Source organism: Chenopodium quinoa, unplaced genomic scaffold (genome assembly GCF_001683475.1).
Source record: "Chenopodium quinoa cultivar QQ74 unplaced genomic scaffold, ASM168347v1, whole genome shotgun sequence".
NCBI lineage: Eukaryota > Viridiplantae > Streptophyta > Magnoliopsida > Caryophyllales > Amaranthaceae > Chenopodium > Chenopodium quinoa.
Window position 1 is genome coordinate 3246203 of NW_018745454.1, and position 21345 is coordinate 3267547.

The 21345-nt window shown below is 36.7% G+C and overlaps 1 protein-coding gene across 2 annotated transcripts; it reads left to right on the forward strand.

Moving 5' to 3' along the window:
* Nucleotides 1–1978: 1978 nt before the first annotated feature.
* LOC110714215 (mitochondrial carrier protein MTM1-like) lies at nucleotides 1979–21208 on the forward strand. Of its 2 annotated transcripts, XM_021892704.1 has the most exons (10): nucleotides 1979–2502; nucleotides 3535–3609; nucleotides 4303–4428; nucleotides 4939–4998; nucleotides 5101–5271; nucleotides 18527–18626; nucleotides 19066–19157; nucleotides 19253–19402; nucleotides 19823–19881; nucleotides 20751–21208. In XM_021892704.1, the coding sequence occupies exons 1-10, from the start codon at nucleotides 2272–2274 to the stop codon at nucleotides 20884–20886; spliced, it is 1200 nt and encodes a 399-aa protein (XP_021748396.1). In that variant the 5' UTR covers nucleotides 1979–2271; the 3' UTR covers nucleotides 20887–21208. The 2 variants fall into 2 exon arrangements, with proteins under 2 accessions (XP_021748396.1, XP_021748397.1); XM_021892705.1 differs by lacking the exons at nucleotides 1979–2502; nucleotides 3535–3609 and having other exon boundaries at nucleotides 4925–4998.
* Nucleotides 21209–21345: the final 137 nt, after the last annotated feature.

Sequence of the window (21345 nt, forward strand, 5' to 3'; positions counted from 1 at the left end):
CCGTCCGCCTGAATATGACGAACATGTTTCCTATTTCCTGGAGTAGGAAAACGGTATTTTGTGAAATCAAGGGCAGGTGGCTCCCACTTCCTAGATTTAGGATGAGGGGTCGCCTCTCGCCCTTGAACTGGCTTCCTCTTCCGTGAAGTGGAGGGTTTCTTAGCCGACTGCTCCTTGTCCAGAGCAGGCGACTTCTTGTTGATCAACTCTTGAATTTCTCCCTTGAAGTCCCTCATGAAGGTCATGAGTTCGTTCCTTGTGATGGGAGCAGACCCATCAGTCGGCTGCTGCCGAACAGGCGGTGCGCCTGCTGGCTCGCTTCCAGTTTGAAGATGTTCCCGTTCCCTCCTTTCGGTATGACGGGTATGTCGGCCCCTTAGGGTCCCGTCTGAAGCTGTGTGAGCTTCAACTTCAAATTAATTTAGTATCGTGGTCCGACTGAACTAGAGGGTCGTCCAGGGGACGTCTCTCTTCAGGAGCCGGTACAAACGTGGATGCCATCTCAGAAGTACTCTCCCCACAGACGGCGCCAAGATGTTTCGGGGTTTTCTGATGTCCTGCGGGAGAGTTACAATTCCGAGACTGGAACCGGACGCCTGTACCTGCAAAACAAACGGATGCTCCGGATGATTGGAGATCCGCCTCCGACGGTCAAGTTAGTACTTGATTAAGGAGTAATTAATGCGGAAATTAAAGTGATTGGGCCTCTCTAGGTGAGAGAGTTTAATGTGTGTAATCTGCGTAATCTCCCTTAAGAGGATTAAGGGAGGTATTTATAACCTCGGGAAATGTGCCAATCTAGGTTTAGGTTAACCTTGGGCTGATTGGGCTTCCCTCGGAAGTTGGGCCTGGGTGGCCGACTTCTCCATTAGGCATGGAGTATGCCACGTGTCATGACATAATAGGTCCAAGGCGGACGAATAAGCGTGTGCCACGTGGCAAGCCCCTGAGAGGTCCAACTGGGGAACACTTGGCAGGACCTGATTGGCCCACGTGACGCATTCCGATTGGTGGGAGCAAAAACCCCTAATCAAGTACCGTGACCATTGTACTCCGGGAGTACAATAGAAATTGCGAATTTTTGAATATAGGTTTTCAAGTTGGGTGAGTGAGATTAATATGAGGTTTTAATTAAGCTCAACTCAATAGTCAATAGTAACTATCATTCTATTATTGTAATTAGTTTACTATTCTAATTAATTTGTACATATGATAAAAAGTATAAAGTAATTAGTTTTTTATATCATTCTAATTAATCAATAGTAACTTTCATTATATTATTAATCCATGGCTAATAATAGTAGCCAATTTATTACGTAGTATTACTTTCAAGACAAGTGTATTGTGAGTTTAAATGTAAGTCTATAAATCTCTTTACATTTTTCCAAATATGCATCTAATTTAGAGGGAAAGAAAAAATTCTAACCCATGAACCACCCAATTAACCTAACCCAAATTCAATTGGCTCATGACTTAGCCAACACATACTCAAGCTTATCCCAACCCCACTTTTGAATTATCATGGTTCGATTTTGGATCACTAATCATATTCGATAGATATCCAAATAAAATATTTTTAATTATATTTTATATAATTTATATTTTGTAAAAACATTGTTAAAAATATTTAACCAATGTGCATTGCATGGGATTTTAACCTAGTGTAAAAATAAATATAAAACAATAATATACTCCGCATTAAACTAACAATTACAAATGCCCCCAAAGGCGCCAACTTAATAATTTTAAGTATGTCTAACCACTATCTAGTTTCTACCTCTCTCGAGGGCGGGTTTAATCATATCTATATTCGTTAGCATCAAAGGATGGGTAAAAGGAGTGAATGAACTATTTGCGTTTTATATGATGAGGTTGAGCCTTTGATATTAATAATGGAGTCATCCAATTTAAAAATGAGTGACATAATATTGTGCCTAGTGAGTAGTGACGATGATTCTAGACAATTTTGGGTGGCAAAAGGCAACACATTCCATCCTCCTGAACCGCCTACGCATGCAATGACCATGCGAACACGTCAATATGTCAACCTCTTCGATTTCTTCTCTTTCACGCTGAATCAAATTCCCGCTTTAATTCTTTGGCGCCCTTCCTTCCACGCCACCATTCTCTCTCCTACAATTCTCTCTCATCTTCTTCCTCTTTTTCATTTCCAGAAATTTCTACTCCAACTCCAAATTTCCAGATTACTAATTTCAATCAATCAACACTTCAAAATCACCAAATTACTTCAGAATTTCTTCGAATTTTTCGATGGGAGGTGCGAGGAACACTCTACCAACACGATTAGGTGCTGTTGCGGCGACGAATAGGGTTGAATTTGACGAAAATGTTGATAAATCGATGTTAGGGTTAGGAAATGATGAAGATTCCAGAATCAAAACCCTAGCTGATTTCAATTTAGGTTTTGGTGAGCGTGCGATTTCCGCCGCTTCTGCCGCCGTCATTTCTGCTCTTATCGTTAATCCTCTTGACGTTGCCAAGGTTTTCCTCTATTTCTCTTATTGTTGCTTTTTAATTTTGTGCATTGTAATTTAATTTTCTTAATTGAGCTAATGTTTCGATTTTCTTGATTATTTTCCCGATTAGGTTAGATTATTTTGTATTTTGAGCATCAAATTGCCGATTTTAACAATATATTAGAAATTTGTTGATTATATGCTCGTAATTAGTAGTTTACTGTACAAACTAAGGCGATACTTCCGCAATTTGTTTGTTCGATGATGCTGAAATTTGCTCAAACTCGATTATACATTCAACATTATAAATTAATAATTATTTCAGCTAGAATTGAAGTTGTTTAGTTAGTCGTCGGTAATGTTGTGAATTGTGATTAGGTAATGAAGATTATTTTTAGTGATAAGCTTGACAGTTTATGTGATTGATTGTTCCTTAGCCAATGCAGCAATGCTGCATTAATGCCGCATTTCTTGTTATCTGCTAGGTTTCTATGCTAGGATTTTTGAGGTGTATATGTGTGTTTTGCAAGTTGAAAGTCTCAGTGGAATTACTTAAGTTTAGTGCCGAAGTTAATGCATCCGCACAAGGTCTCGTTGGGATTATTGAAGCTTTGTACTGAAGTTAATGCATCCTCACAAGGTCTCCTCCTTCGTTCATACCTACTATCATGAATGTTAGACTATGTAAGTAGGGACTGGACGGCTTTAACTGATGTACTATATAATCTCTGTTTAGTGTTTTATGCTTTCCTTCTCTTTTTATTACAATCTTTAGCAACCTGTTATTTGGCCTTAAGCATTTTGTTATGTAGGTCATATGCATAATCCATATTGCTTGTTATAGGTAGTGAGAAACCTGACATTGGTTTTGACTAGCTGACTGAGAAACTTTGTTTAGTATTCCTGTCTCTTATTTCTCACATCTCTGTTAGGAATTAATAACTTCAGCTATCAAACTTCTCAGCAATGTCATGTTTTGCATGTCAGTGGATACTATCAACTATGATGTTCTTCACAACAATGTTATAATGCCTTTTATTAATGTCTATATATGCAGACAAGGTTACAAGCACAGGCTGCTGGTGTCCCTTATCAAAATCAATGTGATCCAGCATGTTCTGAAACAAATACGGTATATATATATTTTTTTCTTCCTTTATTAGAAATAGTATGGCAGATTTTGTTATGAATTGACACTATTAAATACAACCTTACATTACACTTGCCTCACTATGAACAAAAATGACTAGTAGCTAGGAATTTATCGATAGAGCTAAATTTCCTTCCTCTCCAGCTTGTATGATTTAATTTTGTGTATCTTTGAATCGCCAAACTTCCAGTTCATTAATAAGATATTTGGTGACCCAGTTGAGCTTATACATTTTTGAGGTAGGCATTAAGCTTAAAACACAGATATCCATAATTTATACTAGAGAAGTAAGATGTCATTATCTCTAATCAATTCTAAGAGCAGTTGTATATTTTCATTTATATGTATTCTGATGCTAAAGACTTATTCATCGACGTAAGAGGATTGTATTTAATTGTTTAGGATAATTTATAGCATGGTTGGTTCATTTAGCTTTTTGACAAAGTCAGTATGCTCTAATTAATGGCATACTTATATACGAGGATTGATTTAAATTTAGAGACAAGGATTGATGTAAACTTATTTTGGCTGGTCCTATCCTGTCCAAAGCCTGTTTGCTAGCCCTCTTATTGGGGATGAAAGACCTCTTATTTAGAGGTCTTGCATATTTGTGTCTTGTGGTTGCCTTTGGACTTGATCTTCTGACTAATCCAGGTATTTAAATTGTTGTCCCAGATGCTTCAAAACCCCAGATCTTCACAGCCACACCATGATATAACTCGTGCTGATGGATCAACATGCGCTCGTGAATGTTCACAATATAAAGGAACTTATGATGTTTTCTTCAAAGTCACACGCCAGGTCAGCAAACTGATGTTTTTGAAGACTTGCTCATGTGTTGGTAAATGAAATGTCTAGGTGAAGGTTTAAAATTTTATACGTCTAGGTGAAGGTTCTTGTGATTGGTAGGGGTGAGGTATTTACCTAAACAGATGCAAATATTTTTCTTATTTGTCTCTGACTTAGGATTTTTCCCCTCTTAGTGGAACAAGTATTTTGTTACCAACATGCTGCCTTTTGAGTCTTGATGGCTGCAGCGTACCTTTTTTGAGTGCGAATTACATATGTTTTTAATAGTGGGATTTACTGATTTACATGTCATAATCGTCAGATTTTATTCGTGATCTGCTGACTATAGTTAAGTAATGCAGTAACTATTTGTTGGGCTTCTTAGTGGATATGTTAGGAAATTAAATACTAGTAGTACGTTTCGCTTTTCATGGCATGCCCCCTCTTCTATTCCTACCTTTCCTTATTTGGCTGTTGAATCTTGCTAATAATTATTGAGCCCTTACAGGGATGATTGTGCAGGAAGGATTTTCTAGATTGTGGAGAGGTACAAATGCTAGTTTAGCACTGGCCATTCCCACTGTAAGTATTTTCTGTCTGCAAGGCCTAGGTGTATTTCCATCTGAAATAAATTATTATTATTATTATTATTATTATTATTATTTTTTTTTTTTTTTTTTGTAGGTGGGAATTTACTTACCTTGTTATGACATGCTGAGGAATTTTCTTGAGGAGCTTACGGAGCAATATGCTTCCAGTTTGAGTCCATATTCTCCTTTAGTAGCTGGATCTGCTGCTCGTACGTTGGCATGTATTACTTGTTACCCCATAGAACTGGCACGAACACGTATGCAGGTATCATTTTTTTGTCCTTGGTATCTTCTGATACCATTCACAAAATGAAGTTTGGAAAGTTGTTGCAGTATGATATTATGAATGGGAGTTAAAAGTTATGCATCTTTAGTGTCTCTATGATATGCCTTAGTGGCTTTGCTTTTTCTTTGAAGCCTCTTATTGTTGATGTACTATTGCAAATGTGTTAGATATTTGTTGCCAACATGATATGATATCCCATTGTTATGGAAACTTTTTCATCAAAATAGGCTTCATTGACTTCATTGTGTACAATTGTAAACAACTAACCAAAATTGATTGGTGTTGAGTAACAAACACATCACCTTTATAGGATAGTATAGTACAAAAATGTATAGTATGATGTAAACAAGCTATATAATACATGCATGTATTAACAACATAATGGTATGGTAATTTGCTATTGCAATTGCTGGATTTAGGTATAATTAATAACCCAATGAAAGATTCTCGTCACCTTAATAGGATCTCGGGGTGCCAAATTGGTGATTGGAAATTTGGAACCATCACGGCCAGCTTTTGACTACCAGTATAAAATGATTTCAAAATAGCCGCATAGTTGAACTTAACTTATTATTGGGACTTTATAAATAATACAGATATAATTAGAGCTGTCAATTCGGGTAAACGGGTCGGGTTTTGGTCGGGTAAGAGTGGGTCAGGTCAATTTGGATTAATTCCACAACCTATGCGGGTCGGGTTTGGGTAAGGTCATGCTTGAGTTGGGCCACGTCGGGTCATACTTCTTATCGGGTTTGGGTTGGAATTAGGTCGGGTTAATAACAGGTCGGGTTACATTTGGGTCTAGTGAACAATAGGCCGGGCTTAATTCGGGTTTTCACGGGTTAAAATGGGTAAGGGTAATTCTCGGATTCGAGTCAGGCTCGATTTAAGTCAATAATTTGCGGGTTAGAATCAATTTGGGTCATTCTCGGGTTTGAATCGGGTTCGATTCAAGTCAATAATTTGCGGGTTATAATCAGGTCGGGTCATTCTCAGGTTCAAGTCGAGTTCGGTTCAAGTCAATAATTTGCGGGTTATAATCAGGTTGGGTCATTTCCAAGTCGGGTCATTCTCAGATTCAAGTCGGGTTATGTTCAAGTCAATAATTTGCAGGTTATAATCAGGTCGGGTCATTTCCAGGGGTGGCAATGGATCGGATGTGGATCGGGTGGAGCTCAATCCGCCTCCATCCGTTAGCTACCCATCCGCCACCCGACCCATCCATCACCCGACTTTTTCTTCATCCACATCCGCTCCATCCATCATCCGTGGGTGAATCGGGTGGATTGGGTGCTAATCTGGTTCTAACTAATTTAGATTTTTCTGTTTAACGACATTGACTGCACAAATTAAACATCACCATTATATTTGCATGCATCAATTAGACAATCACATTAAAGGGAAATATGGAATAATAACTAGAGTTCAGATTAAAGTTAACAACAATAACAACATACACATAGTACATAACTTAATTGTTGGGCCATGTTGGCAGCAACGATTATTAACAACAAAATAAATAAAACTACAATAAGATAAAACATCCATCAAGTCTTCAATGATGAAACTACAGTAGTTCTTCATCAACTCTTCAAGTGACTTTCACATATCCATGTCCTCTCCATCCTACAATAATATAAAAGAAGGAAAAAAAATTAACAGTGAAAAATAAAATTATAACCATAAAAAATATAATTACAATAAAATATGAACAAAGAATATAAATTTAATAATAAAAATTAAAGATAAATTTACCGAGTTAACATCAATGACTTCACTTGTAGAGCTTCCTTCGCCTCCCTCATCGACATCGTCCAAGATAGTTGCATATGTGTGTGCATTATCAAAGGAAGAACCTATATTAATAATTTCACCAAAAAATCAGCTTTGTCATTTTAATTTAAAGAGTAAAATTTAAAGTGGATATTAAACAAAATCATAGTTAATTACCTGAATACTCTCCAAGAAGCCAATTTTGCATGCACATAAGTGCTTCAACAGTATTAGCATGAAGTGTCGAACATTGTGGACTCACTATCCTACCTCCCATGCTAAAAGCACTCTCGGAAGCCACTGTTGATGCAGGTATTGCTAGAATATCCTTAGCAATTTTTCTCAAAGTAGGATACTTTAAATCAGTTTTCCAAAAATTAAGGACATCAAAGTTACTACTCTTTGGTAATGCATCATCTTCAAGGTAGTGGTCTAACTCACATCGAACATTGGCTTTTCTTTTCTTATTCTTCTTAATCAAAGTCCATTTATCAAAATCATCACCACCATCACAAGTAACAAAATCAGCAGGCCGTTTTCCGGTACGACTAGAAGTAGGAGACACAAAATCCTCTGTTTCAACCATGGTACTCTTGCAGTAAATCATACAACAAACTCCTTATTTTATCCATCTCAACATGAGCTTCATCACCATATATTTCATTAAAATAAAACTCCACACATTCCAACTTATTTCTAGGGTCTAAAATTGCAGTAACAGACAAAATTCCATTGATATTCGACCAATATTTGTCAAACTTTTCAACCATTTTTTCTGTCATATCCCTAATTACTTGCTCATTACTATTTGACCAAGAACGCAAAGCTAATTTAATCTCACAAACTTGACGAAAGAACAAGTTGGCAATGGGATATTTTCTACCAGAGAACAACTCAGTCACCTTATGAAACCTTTTCAATTTATCACATATAATTTCAGCCAACTCCCAATCCCGTTGAGAAGGAACCACAAATTTAAACTTTGGATTTTGAGTTTTCAAGTTTGCAAAAACACTCTTATATGGTAAAGCACTTTGAAGCATTAAATATGTCGAGTTCCACCTTGTCTTACAATCAAGGGACAATTTTTTAGAACAATCAACTTTCGAAGATCTAGCCTTATCCTCAAACTTTTGAAGTCTATTTTGAGTTGAACTCCAAAAAACTACACAATTACGAATCCTCTCAATTCCAGACCCTATTACCTCCAAACCATCATGAACAGTTAAATTAAGTATATGTGCATTACAACGCACATGTAAAAATTCCCCACAACAAAGTAAACTATCATAGTCAAACTTTTCTTGCAAAACATCAATTAGAGCATCATTAGTAGTACAATTATCAAGAACCACAAAAGATATTTTCTCAGCTATGTTGTACACATTCAAGGTATCCACAAGAACTTCGAGCAAGCATGTTGGCAGTGTGTGGACAAGGAACATAAACAAACCTATTTTGCAATAACATAGATGCATAAAAATTCAATCCAAACTTTGTAAAAAATGCATAAAACTAAACTAATTATCAAATTCTTAATAAAAATAGCTTTAAAATATTAATACCTCAATGTTTTGTTCCTTAAAACCCATTGATCATCAATGAAATGAGACGTGACAGCCATATATCCTTTCTTCTGGTGTGAAGCAGTCCACATATCAGTTGTAATGGCTACTCTGCCCTCATGACCATTAAACAACTTTTTGAGATTTGCTTTCTCAGTAAAAAAAACATCTTCATAATGTCACTTTTCAAAGTGTTACGACTTATTATTTTGAAATTTGGATTAAGGCTATGAACAAATCTCCGAAACTCAATATGCTCCACAATTGACAATGGGTACTCATGAAGAATAACCATATTAGACAACTCCCTTCTTGATTCTTCTTGACTAAATACATGGTTTTCTAGCCTTACACTTGAATCTTGTCTACGATTAATAGACAAGATTTTTTGACGAATGTCAACCTTCATGTGCTTTTTAGTGCATCTCAGTTCAATATGGTCTTTCAAATGAGAGGTCCCATTCTTGCTATTGCCGGAAAATAGATGATTACAATGTAAACATCTAGCCTTTGCTTCACCATTGATAGTAGTCTTCTCAAAGTGATTTCCACACTTCTGATTTTAGTCGCTTAGGTGGACGTGGAGGTAGTGGCTCATTCATTTTTCCCTCCTCCTCAATATTGTGGTTTTGTTGTTCAGGATGGGAAGACATTGCCTTTGGAAGTGGCAATTCAGGAGATGGAGATGGGGAAAAAGAGAAAGACTTAGAGCCTGCACTGCTGTTTTTTGTGTCCATGACTGTTATACATCAACAAAATAATAAATTAGATGTATAATAGTTTAGGCGACATCAATTAAAGAGCTATACATTCATAAATCAGTTAATTTTATTAGTAGTAGTAAATTTCAATAAATACCCTAACAAAGAATCTATGTACAAAATATTCAACATTTTCGTCTAAGAACAAAGTACAAGCTTCAGATTTCACCAAAAAAATGAATCACAAAAGCAAGTTACATATTCAAATTATACAAATTCTCTAATTATGATACTAACAAAATAAAAAATAAAAAATAATAAAAAAAATAGAACAAATTTACATACATTTCAAAATTATACAATACTCATATCAAAATTGAAAAAGTTTGCATATTTACAAGTAGTACAATCACAAAAATCAGAATAAGATGATAAACTAGATAGAAAAATAATTTCATTCCAAATTTCCAAATAAATGTTGAAGATGAATAAAAAGAAACATATACTTACAAGATTGCCGATGAGTCGAATAATTAAATGGTGGTAAGTCCTTCAAGGACGCCGATCTGTAAGAATTTTGCACGTTCTGGTCAGAGGTGAGGAGGTTGGAGGCTCGGAGCGTCGCCGGAATTGCAGCAAGGGTTGGAGTGTCTTAGTGAAGGAGAGAGAAAGTCTTGTGGAGGCTAAAGAGTGAAGTCAGATTAGAAAAGGGATGAAAATAAAACCCTAACTGTGCTTTTTTTTTTTTTTTTAAAGACTTGATATATTAAAATATACATATATATTATTATAAATATTCGGGTGGATGGGTGGGTCGGGTGATGGGTTGGATGTACACCAACCCGAATCCGACCCGATCCATCACCCGATCCACCCGTCACCCGATTGAAATCCGTGAGTTGTTGGGTTTTCATCCATTTTTTCGGGTCGGGTGGATCGGATATCCATCGGGTCAGGGTGAAATTGCCAGCCCTAGTCATTTCCAAGTCAGGTCATATTCGGGTTCAACTAACTATAAATAAATAATTATCATTTTTATCAAGCTAATTATTTCCTTTTACTATAATATATATGACAATATACTAGAAAACTATAGTCTATAATTTAGGAAGATAATTATCTCCTTTGACCATACAACAAATATGTACTATATCTAACTCTTAAATTTGAGTTAAATTTGAGGATGATGCTCCTTTCTTTTGCTAGCCTTGACCGACTTGGTCTCCCTAGACAAAATGCTTTGATCAACAATAATAAGGTGGTCTAAATTGCATTTAAGGTGATTTGAAATCGGGTTAGGAACAATTTGGGTTGAATTTAGGTCGGTCAATAACAAATCGTGCTAATTTCGAGTCGGTTTAGTATCAGGTTAAATTTTTTGGTCGGGTAAGTAATAGGTGTGGTAAAATTCGGGTTGGGTCAATAACAAGTCAGGTTGAATTTGGGTATGGTAAATAATAAGATGGGTTGATTTCAGGTCGGGTTTGTAACAGATTGGGTTAAAGTCGGGTCGATTAGGAATGGGTCGGGTTGAATTCAGGCAGGTTAGTAAAAGTCGGGTTAAATTTGGGTTTTGACGGGTTAAACGGGTTAGGGTCAATTTCAGTTCAAGTCGAGTTCGGTGCAAGTTAATTAAATTGGCCGTTAAAACGCAAATTGGATGGTTCCACCCACCCAATTAAACTCCCAGAGGATGTTAGGGACCTTGGTAATCATTTCGGCAATTTTTGCCGAAAATTTCCAAAATTGAAGGCTAATATCCATGCTTTTTGAGAAATTTTGAAGGTTTCGGGGCTCGGTGTCGAAAAGTCTTGAAATTTTATAGGATACATCTAGCGGTCATATTATGCCGTTTGGCACCATATATGATCATTATTTGTTGCCATAAATGTTCGTAGTAGGCTTGAGTTAATGAAATCAATGCAAGTTGTAAACCGGTAAATTGGTTGTTTAAAGGCAAGTTGGATGGTTCCATCCACCCAATAGGACTCTTGGAGGATAATAGGGACCATGGTAATCATTTCGGAAATTTTTATTTCAGAGTGAAAAAAAGTCTAAAATTTTCAAAATTAAAGGGTAATATCCACGTTTTTTGAGAAGTTTTGGAGGTTTCGGGGCCGGTGTCGAAAAGTCTTGATATTTTAGGAAATACATCTCGGGGTTATATAATGTCGTTTGGAACCATATATAATCATTATTTGTTGTCATAAATGTTTGTAGTAGGCTTGAGTTATTGAAATCCGTGCAAGTTGTAAGCCGATAAATTGGCCGTTCAAAGGCAAATTGGATTGTTCCACCCACCCAATTGGACTCCCGGAGGTTGTTAGGGACCATGGTAAACATTTCGGCAATTTTTATTTCTGAACGAAAAAAAGAGATTTTTTTAAAATTAAAGGCAAATATATCCATGCTTTTTGAGAAATTTTAGAGGTTTCGGGTCCGGTGTAGAAAAGTCTTGATATTTTAAAAAATACATCTTGTGGTCATATAATGTCGTTTGGAACCATATATAATTATTATATGTTGTTATAAATGTTTGTAGTAGGCTTGAGTTAATGAATTCGGTGCAAGTTGTAAAGCGGTAAATTGGTCTATTTAAAGGCAAATTGGATGGCTCCACCCATCCAATTAGAGTCACGAAGGGTATTATGGACCATGATAAACATTTCTGCAATTTTTATTTACGGGCGAAAAAATTTCCATAATTGAAGGCATTAGTCCTCGTTTTTTGAGAAATTTTGGAGATTTCGAGCACAAGTGTCGAAAAGTCTTGAAATTTAAGGAATACATCTGGGGTCATATAATGCTTTTTGGAACCATATGTGATCATTATATGATGTTATAGATGTTCATGGTAGGCTTTGGTTAATGAAATCGGTGCAAGTTGTAAATCGGTAAATTGGCCGTTTAAAGGCAAATTGGATGGGTCCACCCACTCAATTGGAATCCTGGAGGATATTAGGGAGCATGGTAAACATTTTGGCAATTATTATTTCCAGGTGAAAAAAGTCTCAAAATTTCAAAATTAAAGGCTAATATCCCCGTTTTTTTAGATAGTTTGGAAGTTTCGAGGCCTGGTGTCGAAAAGCCATGAAATTTTAGAGGATACGACTCGGTGTCATATAATGTTGTTTGGAACCATATGTAATCATTATTTGTTTTCATAAATGTTTGTGGTAGGCTTGAGTTAATGAAATTGATGCTAGTTGTAAATGGGTAAATTGGCCGATTAAGGACAAATTGGAAAGTTCAACCCACCCAATTGGACACACGGAGGGTATTAGGGACCATGGTAAACATTTCGGCAATTTTTATTTCTTAGCGAAAATAAGTAAAAAAATTCCAAAACTAAAGGCTAATATCCATGCTTTTTGAGAAATTTCGAAGGTTTTGCGGCCCAGTGTTGAAAAAAAAATGAGATTTTAGGGGATACATCTCAGGGTCATTTGATGCCTTTTTTACCCATAAATTATCATTATATGTTGTCATAAATGTTCGTGGTAGGATTGAGTTATTGAAATCGGTGTAAGTTGTAAATCGGTAAATTGACCGTTTAAAGGCAAATTGGATGGTTCCACCCACTTAATTGGACTCCCAGAGGGTATTATTAGGGACTGTGCTAAACATCTCGGTAAATTTTATTTTCGGGCGAAAAAAAGTAAAAAAAATCTAAAATTGAAGACTAATATCCATACTTTTTGAGAAATTTTGGAGGTTTAGGCCGTAGAGCTGTCAATTCGGGTAATGGGTCGGGTTTGGGTCGGTAAGAATGGGTTGGGTCAACTCGTGTCGGGTCAATTCGGATTAATTCCATATCCTATGCAGGTCAGGTTTGATTGGGACATGCTTAAGTCGGGTAATACTTCTTATCGGGTTTGGGTTGGGTTTAGATCGGTTTAATAACAGGTCGGGTTAAATTCGGGTCACGTGAACAATAGGTCGGTTTAATTCGGGTTTCACGGGTTAGGGTAATTCTCGGGTTCGAGTCGATTTCGGTTCAGGTCAATAATTTGCGGATTAGAATCAGGTCGGGTCATTCTCGGGTTTGAGTCAGATTCGGTTCAAGTCATTAATTTACGGGTTAAAACCCGGTGAGGTCATTTTCAAGTCAAGTCATTCTCGGGTTCTAGTCGGGCTCGGTTCAAGTAAATAATTTGCGGGTTATAATTAGGTTGGGTCATTTCCAAGTCGGGTCATTCTCGGATTCAAGTCGGGTTATGTTCAAGTCAATATTTTGCTAGTTACAATTAGGTCGGGTCATTTCTAAGTCAGGTCATATTCGGGTTCAACTAACTATAAATAGATAATTATCATTTTTATCAAGCTAATTATTTCTTTTGACTTTAATATATATGGCAATATACTAGAGAACTATAGTCTATAATTTAGGAAGATAATTATCTCCTTTGATCATACAACAAATGTATACTATATTTCACTCTTAAATTTGAGGATGATACTCTTTTTCCTTTGTTGGCTTGGACCGACTTGGTCTCCCTAGACAAAATGCTTTGATCAACATTAATAAGGTGGTCTAAATTGCATTTAAGGTGATTTAAAATCGGGTCAGGATAAATTTGGGTTGAATTTAGGTCGGTCAATAACAAGTTGTGTTAAATTCAAGTCGGGTTGGTAACATATCGGGTTGAATTTTTTGGTCGGGTAAATAATAGGTCTTGTAAAATTCAGGTCGGGTCAATAAGTCTGGTTGATTTTGGGTCAGGTCAATAACAAGTCGGGTTAATTTCAGGTCGGGTTTGTAACAGGTTGGGTTATATTCAGGTCGGGTTAGGAATGGGTCGGGTTGAATTAAGGCCAGGTTGGTAACAAGTCGGGTTAAATTTGGGTTTTGACGTGTTAAAACGGGTTTGGGTCAATTTCGGTTCAAGTCGGGTTCGTTGCAATTTAGTTAAATTGGCCGCTGTAAACCGGTAAATCAGTGCAAGTTGGAAACTGGTAAATTGATTGTTTAAAAGCAAATTGGATGGTTCCACACACCCAATTGGACTCCCATAGAATATTAGGGATCATGGTAAACATTTTGGCAATTTTTATTTCAGGGCAAAAAAAAGTAAAAAAAAAATCCAAAATTGAAGGCTAATATCCACAGTTTTTTAGAAATTTTGGGGATTTCGAGACCGGTGTCGAAAAGGCGTGAGATTTTAGGGGATTCATCTTGGGGTCATATAATGTCGTTTGGAACCATATATGATCATTATAGGCTGTCATAAATGTTCGTGGTAGGATTGAGTTATCGAAATCGGTGCAAGTTGTAAATCGGTAAATTGGCCGTTTAAACGCAAATTGGATGGTTCCACCCACCCAATTGGACTCTCATAGGGTATTAGCGACCATGGTAAACATTTCGGTAATTTTTATTTTCGGGCGAAAAAAGTTAAAATTCCAAAATTGAAGACTATATTCATACTTTTTGAGAAATTTTGGAGGTTTCAGGGCCCGATGTCGAAAAGTCTTGAAATGCTAGGGTATACATCTCGTGGTCATATAATGCCGTTTGGAATCATATATGATCATAATTTGTTGTCATAAATGTTCGTGGTAGGCTTGAGTTAATGAAATCGGTGTAAGTTGTGAAACGGTAAATTGGTCGTTTAAATGCAAATTGCACCCACCCAATTGGATTCCCGGAGGGTATTAGGTACTATGGTAAACATTTTAACAATATCTATTTCCGGGCGAAAAAAGTCAAAAAAATTCTGAAATTGAAATCCATACTCTTTTGAGAAATTTGGGATGGTGTCAAATTTTTTTGAGATTTTAGGGGATACATCTTGGTATCATATAATGCCGTTTGGAACCATATATGATCATTATAGGTTGCCATAAATGTTCGTAGTAGCCTTGAGTTAATTAAATCGTTGCAAGTTGTAAACCATTAAAATTGGTTGTTGAAAGGTAAATAGGATGGTTTCACCCATCCAATTGGACCCCTAGAGGGTATTAGGGACCATGGTAAACATTTCGGCAATTTTTATTTCCGGGCGAAAAAAAGTAAAAAAATTCCAAAATTGAAGGCTTTACGGTTTTTGAGAAATTTTTAAGGTTTTGGAGCCTAGTGTCGAAAAGCCTTTATATTTAAGGGAATACATCTCGGGTTCATATAAATGCTATTTGGAACCATATATGATCATTATATGTTGTCATAAATGTTTGTGGTAGGCTTGAGTTAATGAAATTGACGTAAGTTGTAAACCGGTAAATTGACTGTTTAAAAACTAATTGGATGGTTTCACACATCCAATTGGACTCCCGGAGGATATTAGGGACCATGGTAAAAATTTCGGCAATTTTTATTTCCGGGCAAAAAAAAGCCCAAAAATTCCAAAATTGAAGGCTTAATATCCACGGTTTTTAGAAATTTTGGAGGTTTCGGGACTTGCTGTCGAAAAGGCGTGAGATTTTAGGGGATACATCTCGGGGTCACATAATGTCGTTTGGAACCATATATGGTCATTATAGATTGCCATAATTGTTCGTGGTAGGATTAAGTTAATGAAATCGGTGCAAGTTGTAAAGTGGTAAATTAGTTGTTTAAAGGAAAATTGGATGGTTCCACCCTTGAGGGTATTAGAGACTATGGTAAACGTTTCAGCAATTTAATTTTTATTTCTAGGGGAAAAAAAGTTAAAAAATTATAAAATTAAAGGCTAATATCCACGGTTTTTTGAGAAATTTTGGAGTTTTCGGGTAGAGTTGTCAATTCGGGTAAACGGGTCGGGTTTAGGTTGGTAAGAGTGGGTCAGGTCAACTCGGGTCGGGTCAATTCAGATTAATTCTATAGCCTATGCAGGTCATGTTTGGGTTGGGTCATGCTTGAGTCGGGTCACGTCAGGTCATACCTCTTATCGGTTTTGGGTCGGGTTTAGGTTGGGTTAATTACAGGTCGGGTTACTAACAAACTTTTATGTAACCAATTAGTGGTTTTATATGGTTCCAAACAATAATATATGACCCTAGTTAGCATCTCCTACCATCCTTTAAGTTTTTAACACCTAGTCCCGAAATATCCGAAAGTGGTCTAATTTTGTGTATTATAGCCTTCAAGTTTGGCGTCCGGAGAACTTTTTTAACCTGTCAAGATTATGCTTTGAGGTGTTTTGAGGGGTTCCCAAAGGCCCCTAAGAGGCCTACTTGGTGCCTGAAATCCATCTCATTCATATCTTGGACACCCTTCAATATCATATCCTAAAATGTCTTGCCTTGGCGTTGTTACCTTGCTTGGCGTTGCATTGGTTTACTTTGGCTCTAAGGAAAACCAAAACATTACCCCTTATTCTATAACCTATGTAATACATCCATGCATAAAATCATAATGGTACAGTAAGTAGTGAATTTGGATATAATTGATAACCTGATGGAGGATTCTTGTTTTTAGGACCTTGGTATGTCAAGTTGGTGATTCAAAGCATCTCTTCCCTTGACTATAATGAATATTATTGTGAACTAATGTCATTTTTGGGACTTTATAGACTTATTGGTAAACCTCTTATGGTTCCAAACCAACTTATCCTAGGGCACCTCACACTTTCACTTTAATTTGGGTAAATTTTCCGAAATTGATCCTAAAGTCTGGATTAGTAGCCTTCAGTTTTGGGTGGTTTTCAATATCTTCGAACATGGGTGTACTTTTTATGAACCCCACAACATCTCGGAGGCCATTTCTTGGTGCCGTTCACTTTGTCATTAAGATGTCGATCTAGCCGTCTACTCACACGTCTCCTTTAACTCAAGATCACCATGTGTCTCAATGCGGCCGATTAGTGACTATACACGGTTCTAAACAACATTATATGAACCTGGGAGGCTGGGATACATCCTTTACCATCTTTTAAGTTTTCTACACCAGGTATTCTTTGAGGGGCTGCCTGGAATGGGTGTAATGGGAGGGGAAAAATTACATGAGTAATAATTCTGGATTTTTTTAAAGTTTGGATCTAGGGTAATTAATCAGTGGGGTAATCTATTTCCCTAAAAATGGGGTTAATAATTACCCACCTCCCCCCTAGCATAACAATTTCCCCCGTAACAATTCCTCTTCTATACTGCATCTTCTTTTCCCCTGCTATGTACTCTCTCCTTCACCTTCATATCCCTCCACCCAATTGAAGCTGTTGCCACCATTATAGCCGCCTGGTGGAAGCTGCTAGCCGCCATAGCTCATCAATTCCGGCGAATTACGAACAAGTATCTTGAATCGGACCCACTGGTTGAAGAGATAGTTGAACAAATGGTTAGGGCTTTTGATCCTTCAAGTGAGATGATGCTCGTGGTGGTCTCAAGTTTATCAACGACATGGTGGTTGCCGCCGATTGCCTTGAATTGGTGGTCTTTACCCTAGGATTGTTGCCAAACCTCAGAAAATGAATTATTACTCTCTAAATCAATGCTAAAGTAGAATCTACCCCGTTAGATATTACCCCCTTCATTATTTCTGGAATTCCAGGCATGCCCTGAATGTGGTCAGATTTTCTGTATTATAACCTTCAAATTTGGCTTGCGGAGAATTTTTTTGGACATGATAAGATTATTCTCAGGATCCCAAAGGGACCTAGGAGGCCTACAGGGTGCCATTAACCATCTCATTCATGTCTTTGTCCACCCTTCGTTATCATGTCTTATGATGCCTTGACCTTGGCCTTGTTGCCTTGAGTTGTGGCTGTGTTGTCTTGGCTTTGCCTTGCCTTTCCTAGGCTTAGCATTGCTTTGGCCCTAAGGCAAGCCAAGATGCTACTCTCAATATTGCCAAAAATAGGTTTATTCTAAGGATGTGGTGTTTTTATGCTCTTTTCGCCTTAGGACATGGGTGTGCATTTGCTTGGGCAGCAGCACCTAGCCCCCATGCTTAAATGTGCCTTGGCTATGGTAGCAGCAGCAGCAGCAGCACTTAGGCCATGCGTGCCTTGGCTAAATAAGTAAAATAGTGACGGCAGCATTAGCTCCCTGAAGGCCTTGGGCAGCAGCTGCGCCTTGGCCTCCCCCATACTTGATATTTTTTGCACCCAAGGTACTATACATAGGCGTTTGTAGTCAGGTTGTAATTATGTTTTCTGTGAACCATAATATAGTCCTAGAATAATGCGTGATTCCATTTGGAACCTAACTGTATTAAATTTTGGTACTACTATTATTATTAATCCAGCTATGTTGTACTTATTCTCTTTCTTAAAACTGTAGGCATTTACAGATCCTCGAGCTGGTGTCAAGCCTCCAGGAGTTTGGAAAACTCTGATTGGGGCTGTATCCCCTGCCAGAAGTGCAAATCATTTGCAAAACTGTATGTTTTCTCGTCATTGATGGGCTAATACTCTTTTACAGTTTTGTGGACAAGGGTTCTGGGACAATTTTATTGAATTTAATAGTTGATTTAGATTTTCAGAAGAATAGAATCATACTATGTTTACCTTTTAGTACATTTCACCCTCAAAAAAGAAAAAACATCTTTACAGCCTAGAAAATGAGTTAAAACCCTTGTGTAAGTGTTGTGATACTTGCAGATATTTGTAATTTAGTAGAGTAGAATGAATTTTGAATCTCATGACCAGAAAAATAGTTATTTATCAGCATATTTGTTTGATGTGTACCATTAACTCTTGGTATTGTGCCACAATTTTGTCTGAGATCCAAAGGGGCAATTAGAGAATTTTGTTGGTGTCTTTCTCACTTTGTTAGGAAATTCTTCCTGAATCACTCATGAAATCTGTATTTTGTTACAGTAAAAAATTATCGTGTGTTGTGGACGGGTCTTGGAGCTCAACTTGCTCGTGATGTTCCTTTCTCTGCCATTTGTTGGGGAGCACTTGAACCTGTGAGTTTAACTCTTGAAGTAGTAGATTTATTCATTTTTTTTTACAGATGCATATTCAAATTGATGTTGAGGTTGCGTTACTCATATGGTTTCAGATCAGAAGAAGAATTCTCAGTTTGACTGGTGATGAAATGAATGCAACGAGTGTTTTAGGTGCAAATTTTGCTGGCGGATTCGTTGCTGGTGCCCTTGCTGCAGCTGCCACATGCCCTCTAGATGTTGCAAGAACTCGGAGGCAGATAGAGGTGGTTTACATTAACTGTCTATCTTGGGATTTACAATCACTTTCTACCTCAAATGTGATAAAAAATTCACTTTGACTTGCCATTTATCCATGTACAACTTTGACCATTAAATGTTTCAATCGTCTTAAGTATAAATTATAAAATGACAAAAAGCTTACATTTGAAAATATGTACTATTAGAAATTGTTTTTTCCTTTGTTTAGTACAAAATTTTTTAAGTGGAGCAGCTAATAAAAAAAAGGAGTATGTAGTAGGGGATACTGAGCGGATAAATTGGCGTAAAAAGATGGAAATCACTATCTGGAATGGGTTTGGAAAACATGGGTATATGAGATGGCAATGGAAAAAAGTTGTCCGAATATCAATGTAGTAATGGTATATGTTTTTAGCTCTAATGAGTGTTCATTTTTGCCTTAACAGAAAGATCCAGCTAGACAGAGGAGGATGACGACACGGCGTACATTGATGGAGATATGGAGGTAGGCTTTATCCTGTGCTTTTAAGATTTCTATTTGGGTTTGAATACTTAAAAAGTAGAGTTGTATTTGATTTTCGAACTGCCTCGAGTGCCAACTATACTGTTGGTGTAGTCTCTGTAGTCTGCTGAAATGTGGACTGCTTTTTGATCAGTTTTGCACCCTAATATGTGCAAGAAGCATTGGCTCTTATGCAGCTACATAGCACTATGGTCTGAATTTACATGAGTTAGACAGATATACAGGGGTTGTCTGGTCATTTTGTTGATGATATTTTCATTACCATTATATCTGGTTTTTTTTTTAATTTTTTTTTAATTTTTTTTTTATAATTTTTTTATTTTTTTATAATTTTTTTATTTTTATTTTATTTATTTTATTTTTAATATGTAATTTGAAAGGGTTTTTTATTTTATTTTATTTTATTTTATTTTATTTTTTTTTTTTAATCTTGAAATGTTTCATTAGAATCCTAAAATGTTGGCTGACTGTGTATCACATTAAATAGCAAATTGAGGTACACACATCACATTAAATAGCAAATCGAGGTTAGAGACATTTAATTGATATTGTCATCCAAGGATATTTCTCATAAGATTTTTGCTTTTTCCTTGGAAGGGACCAACTTGAATGTGCGCTTGAAATTTTGCTCTTCCAGTAGTGTAGCTGCTAGAGCTGAAATCTGAGAATACACATTCTATTCTGGCTGTCGTCAATGGTCATGAATACATCCTTATTTAAAAACTGTAGTAGTACCAAATTTACTTTATTTTGCTTCTGATTCTCACTAAGTTGCTTTTTTTTTTCATGATTAAACAAGAATTGGCAAGCTCAAACTTTGCTAATAAAATTTGTTAATTGCCTCATTGCAGGGATGGAGGCTGGAAAGGGCTATTCACAGGAATTAGTCTTCGGGTTGCCCGTGCTGGTCCTTCAGTTGGGATTGTAGTTTCGTCCTATGAGCTTATGAAATATGCCTTATATCGTAGGCACTTGAATGGTGAATGATCTGAGTACACTATATGCTTCTATCTGGTCCATGCCAACAAAACATTTGTAAGACGTGCCACACTGATGGAAGTTGGTATAGTGTGCATGATATTCTTTGACCTCACAGACCCCTGCATTGTTCGCTGCAATTTTTTTTTTTCATAGAAACTATTCTTTTATTCATCAACACAACGATACCAAGTTTGTAAAATTGAGTTGTCATTCAAGTTTAAGCTGAGTTACTGAAATTGTTGTGAATAAGAAAAAGATACTGTATCACTAAAGCTGTAGTGATACCATTGGTTGATATCAATTTTATAAGAAGTGCACACCTTTCGTATATGATACTCTATAGTGATACTCCTTATTACAGTAAAACAATTGCACAATCAATTCACACAGATAAAATGGAACATACAGTCAAAAGATACAGGATTTTAATTAAGATAACTAAACATGCCAACTAAGGCCATTTAC

Excerpts from the sequence above, each read along its gene's own strand:
- LOC110714215 (XM_021892704.1), top strand. The coding sequence starts at position 2,272 with ATGGGAGGTGCGAGGAACACTCTACCAACACGATTAGGTGCTGTTGCG. Across the intron at positions 3,610-4,302 it reads CATGTTCTGAAACAAATACG|ATGCTTCAAAACCCCAGATC; the intron begins GTATATATATAT and ends TTGTTGTCCCAG. Across the intron at positions 19,882-20,750 it reads ACATTGATGGAGATATGGAG|GGATGGAGGCTGGAAAGGGC; the intron begins GTAGGCTTTATC and ends GCCTCATTGCAG.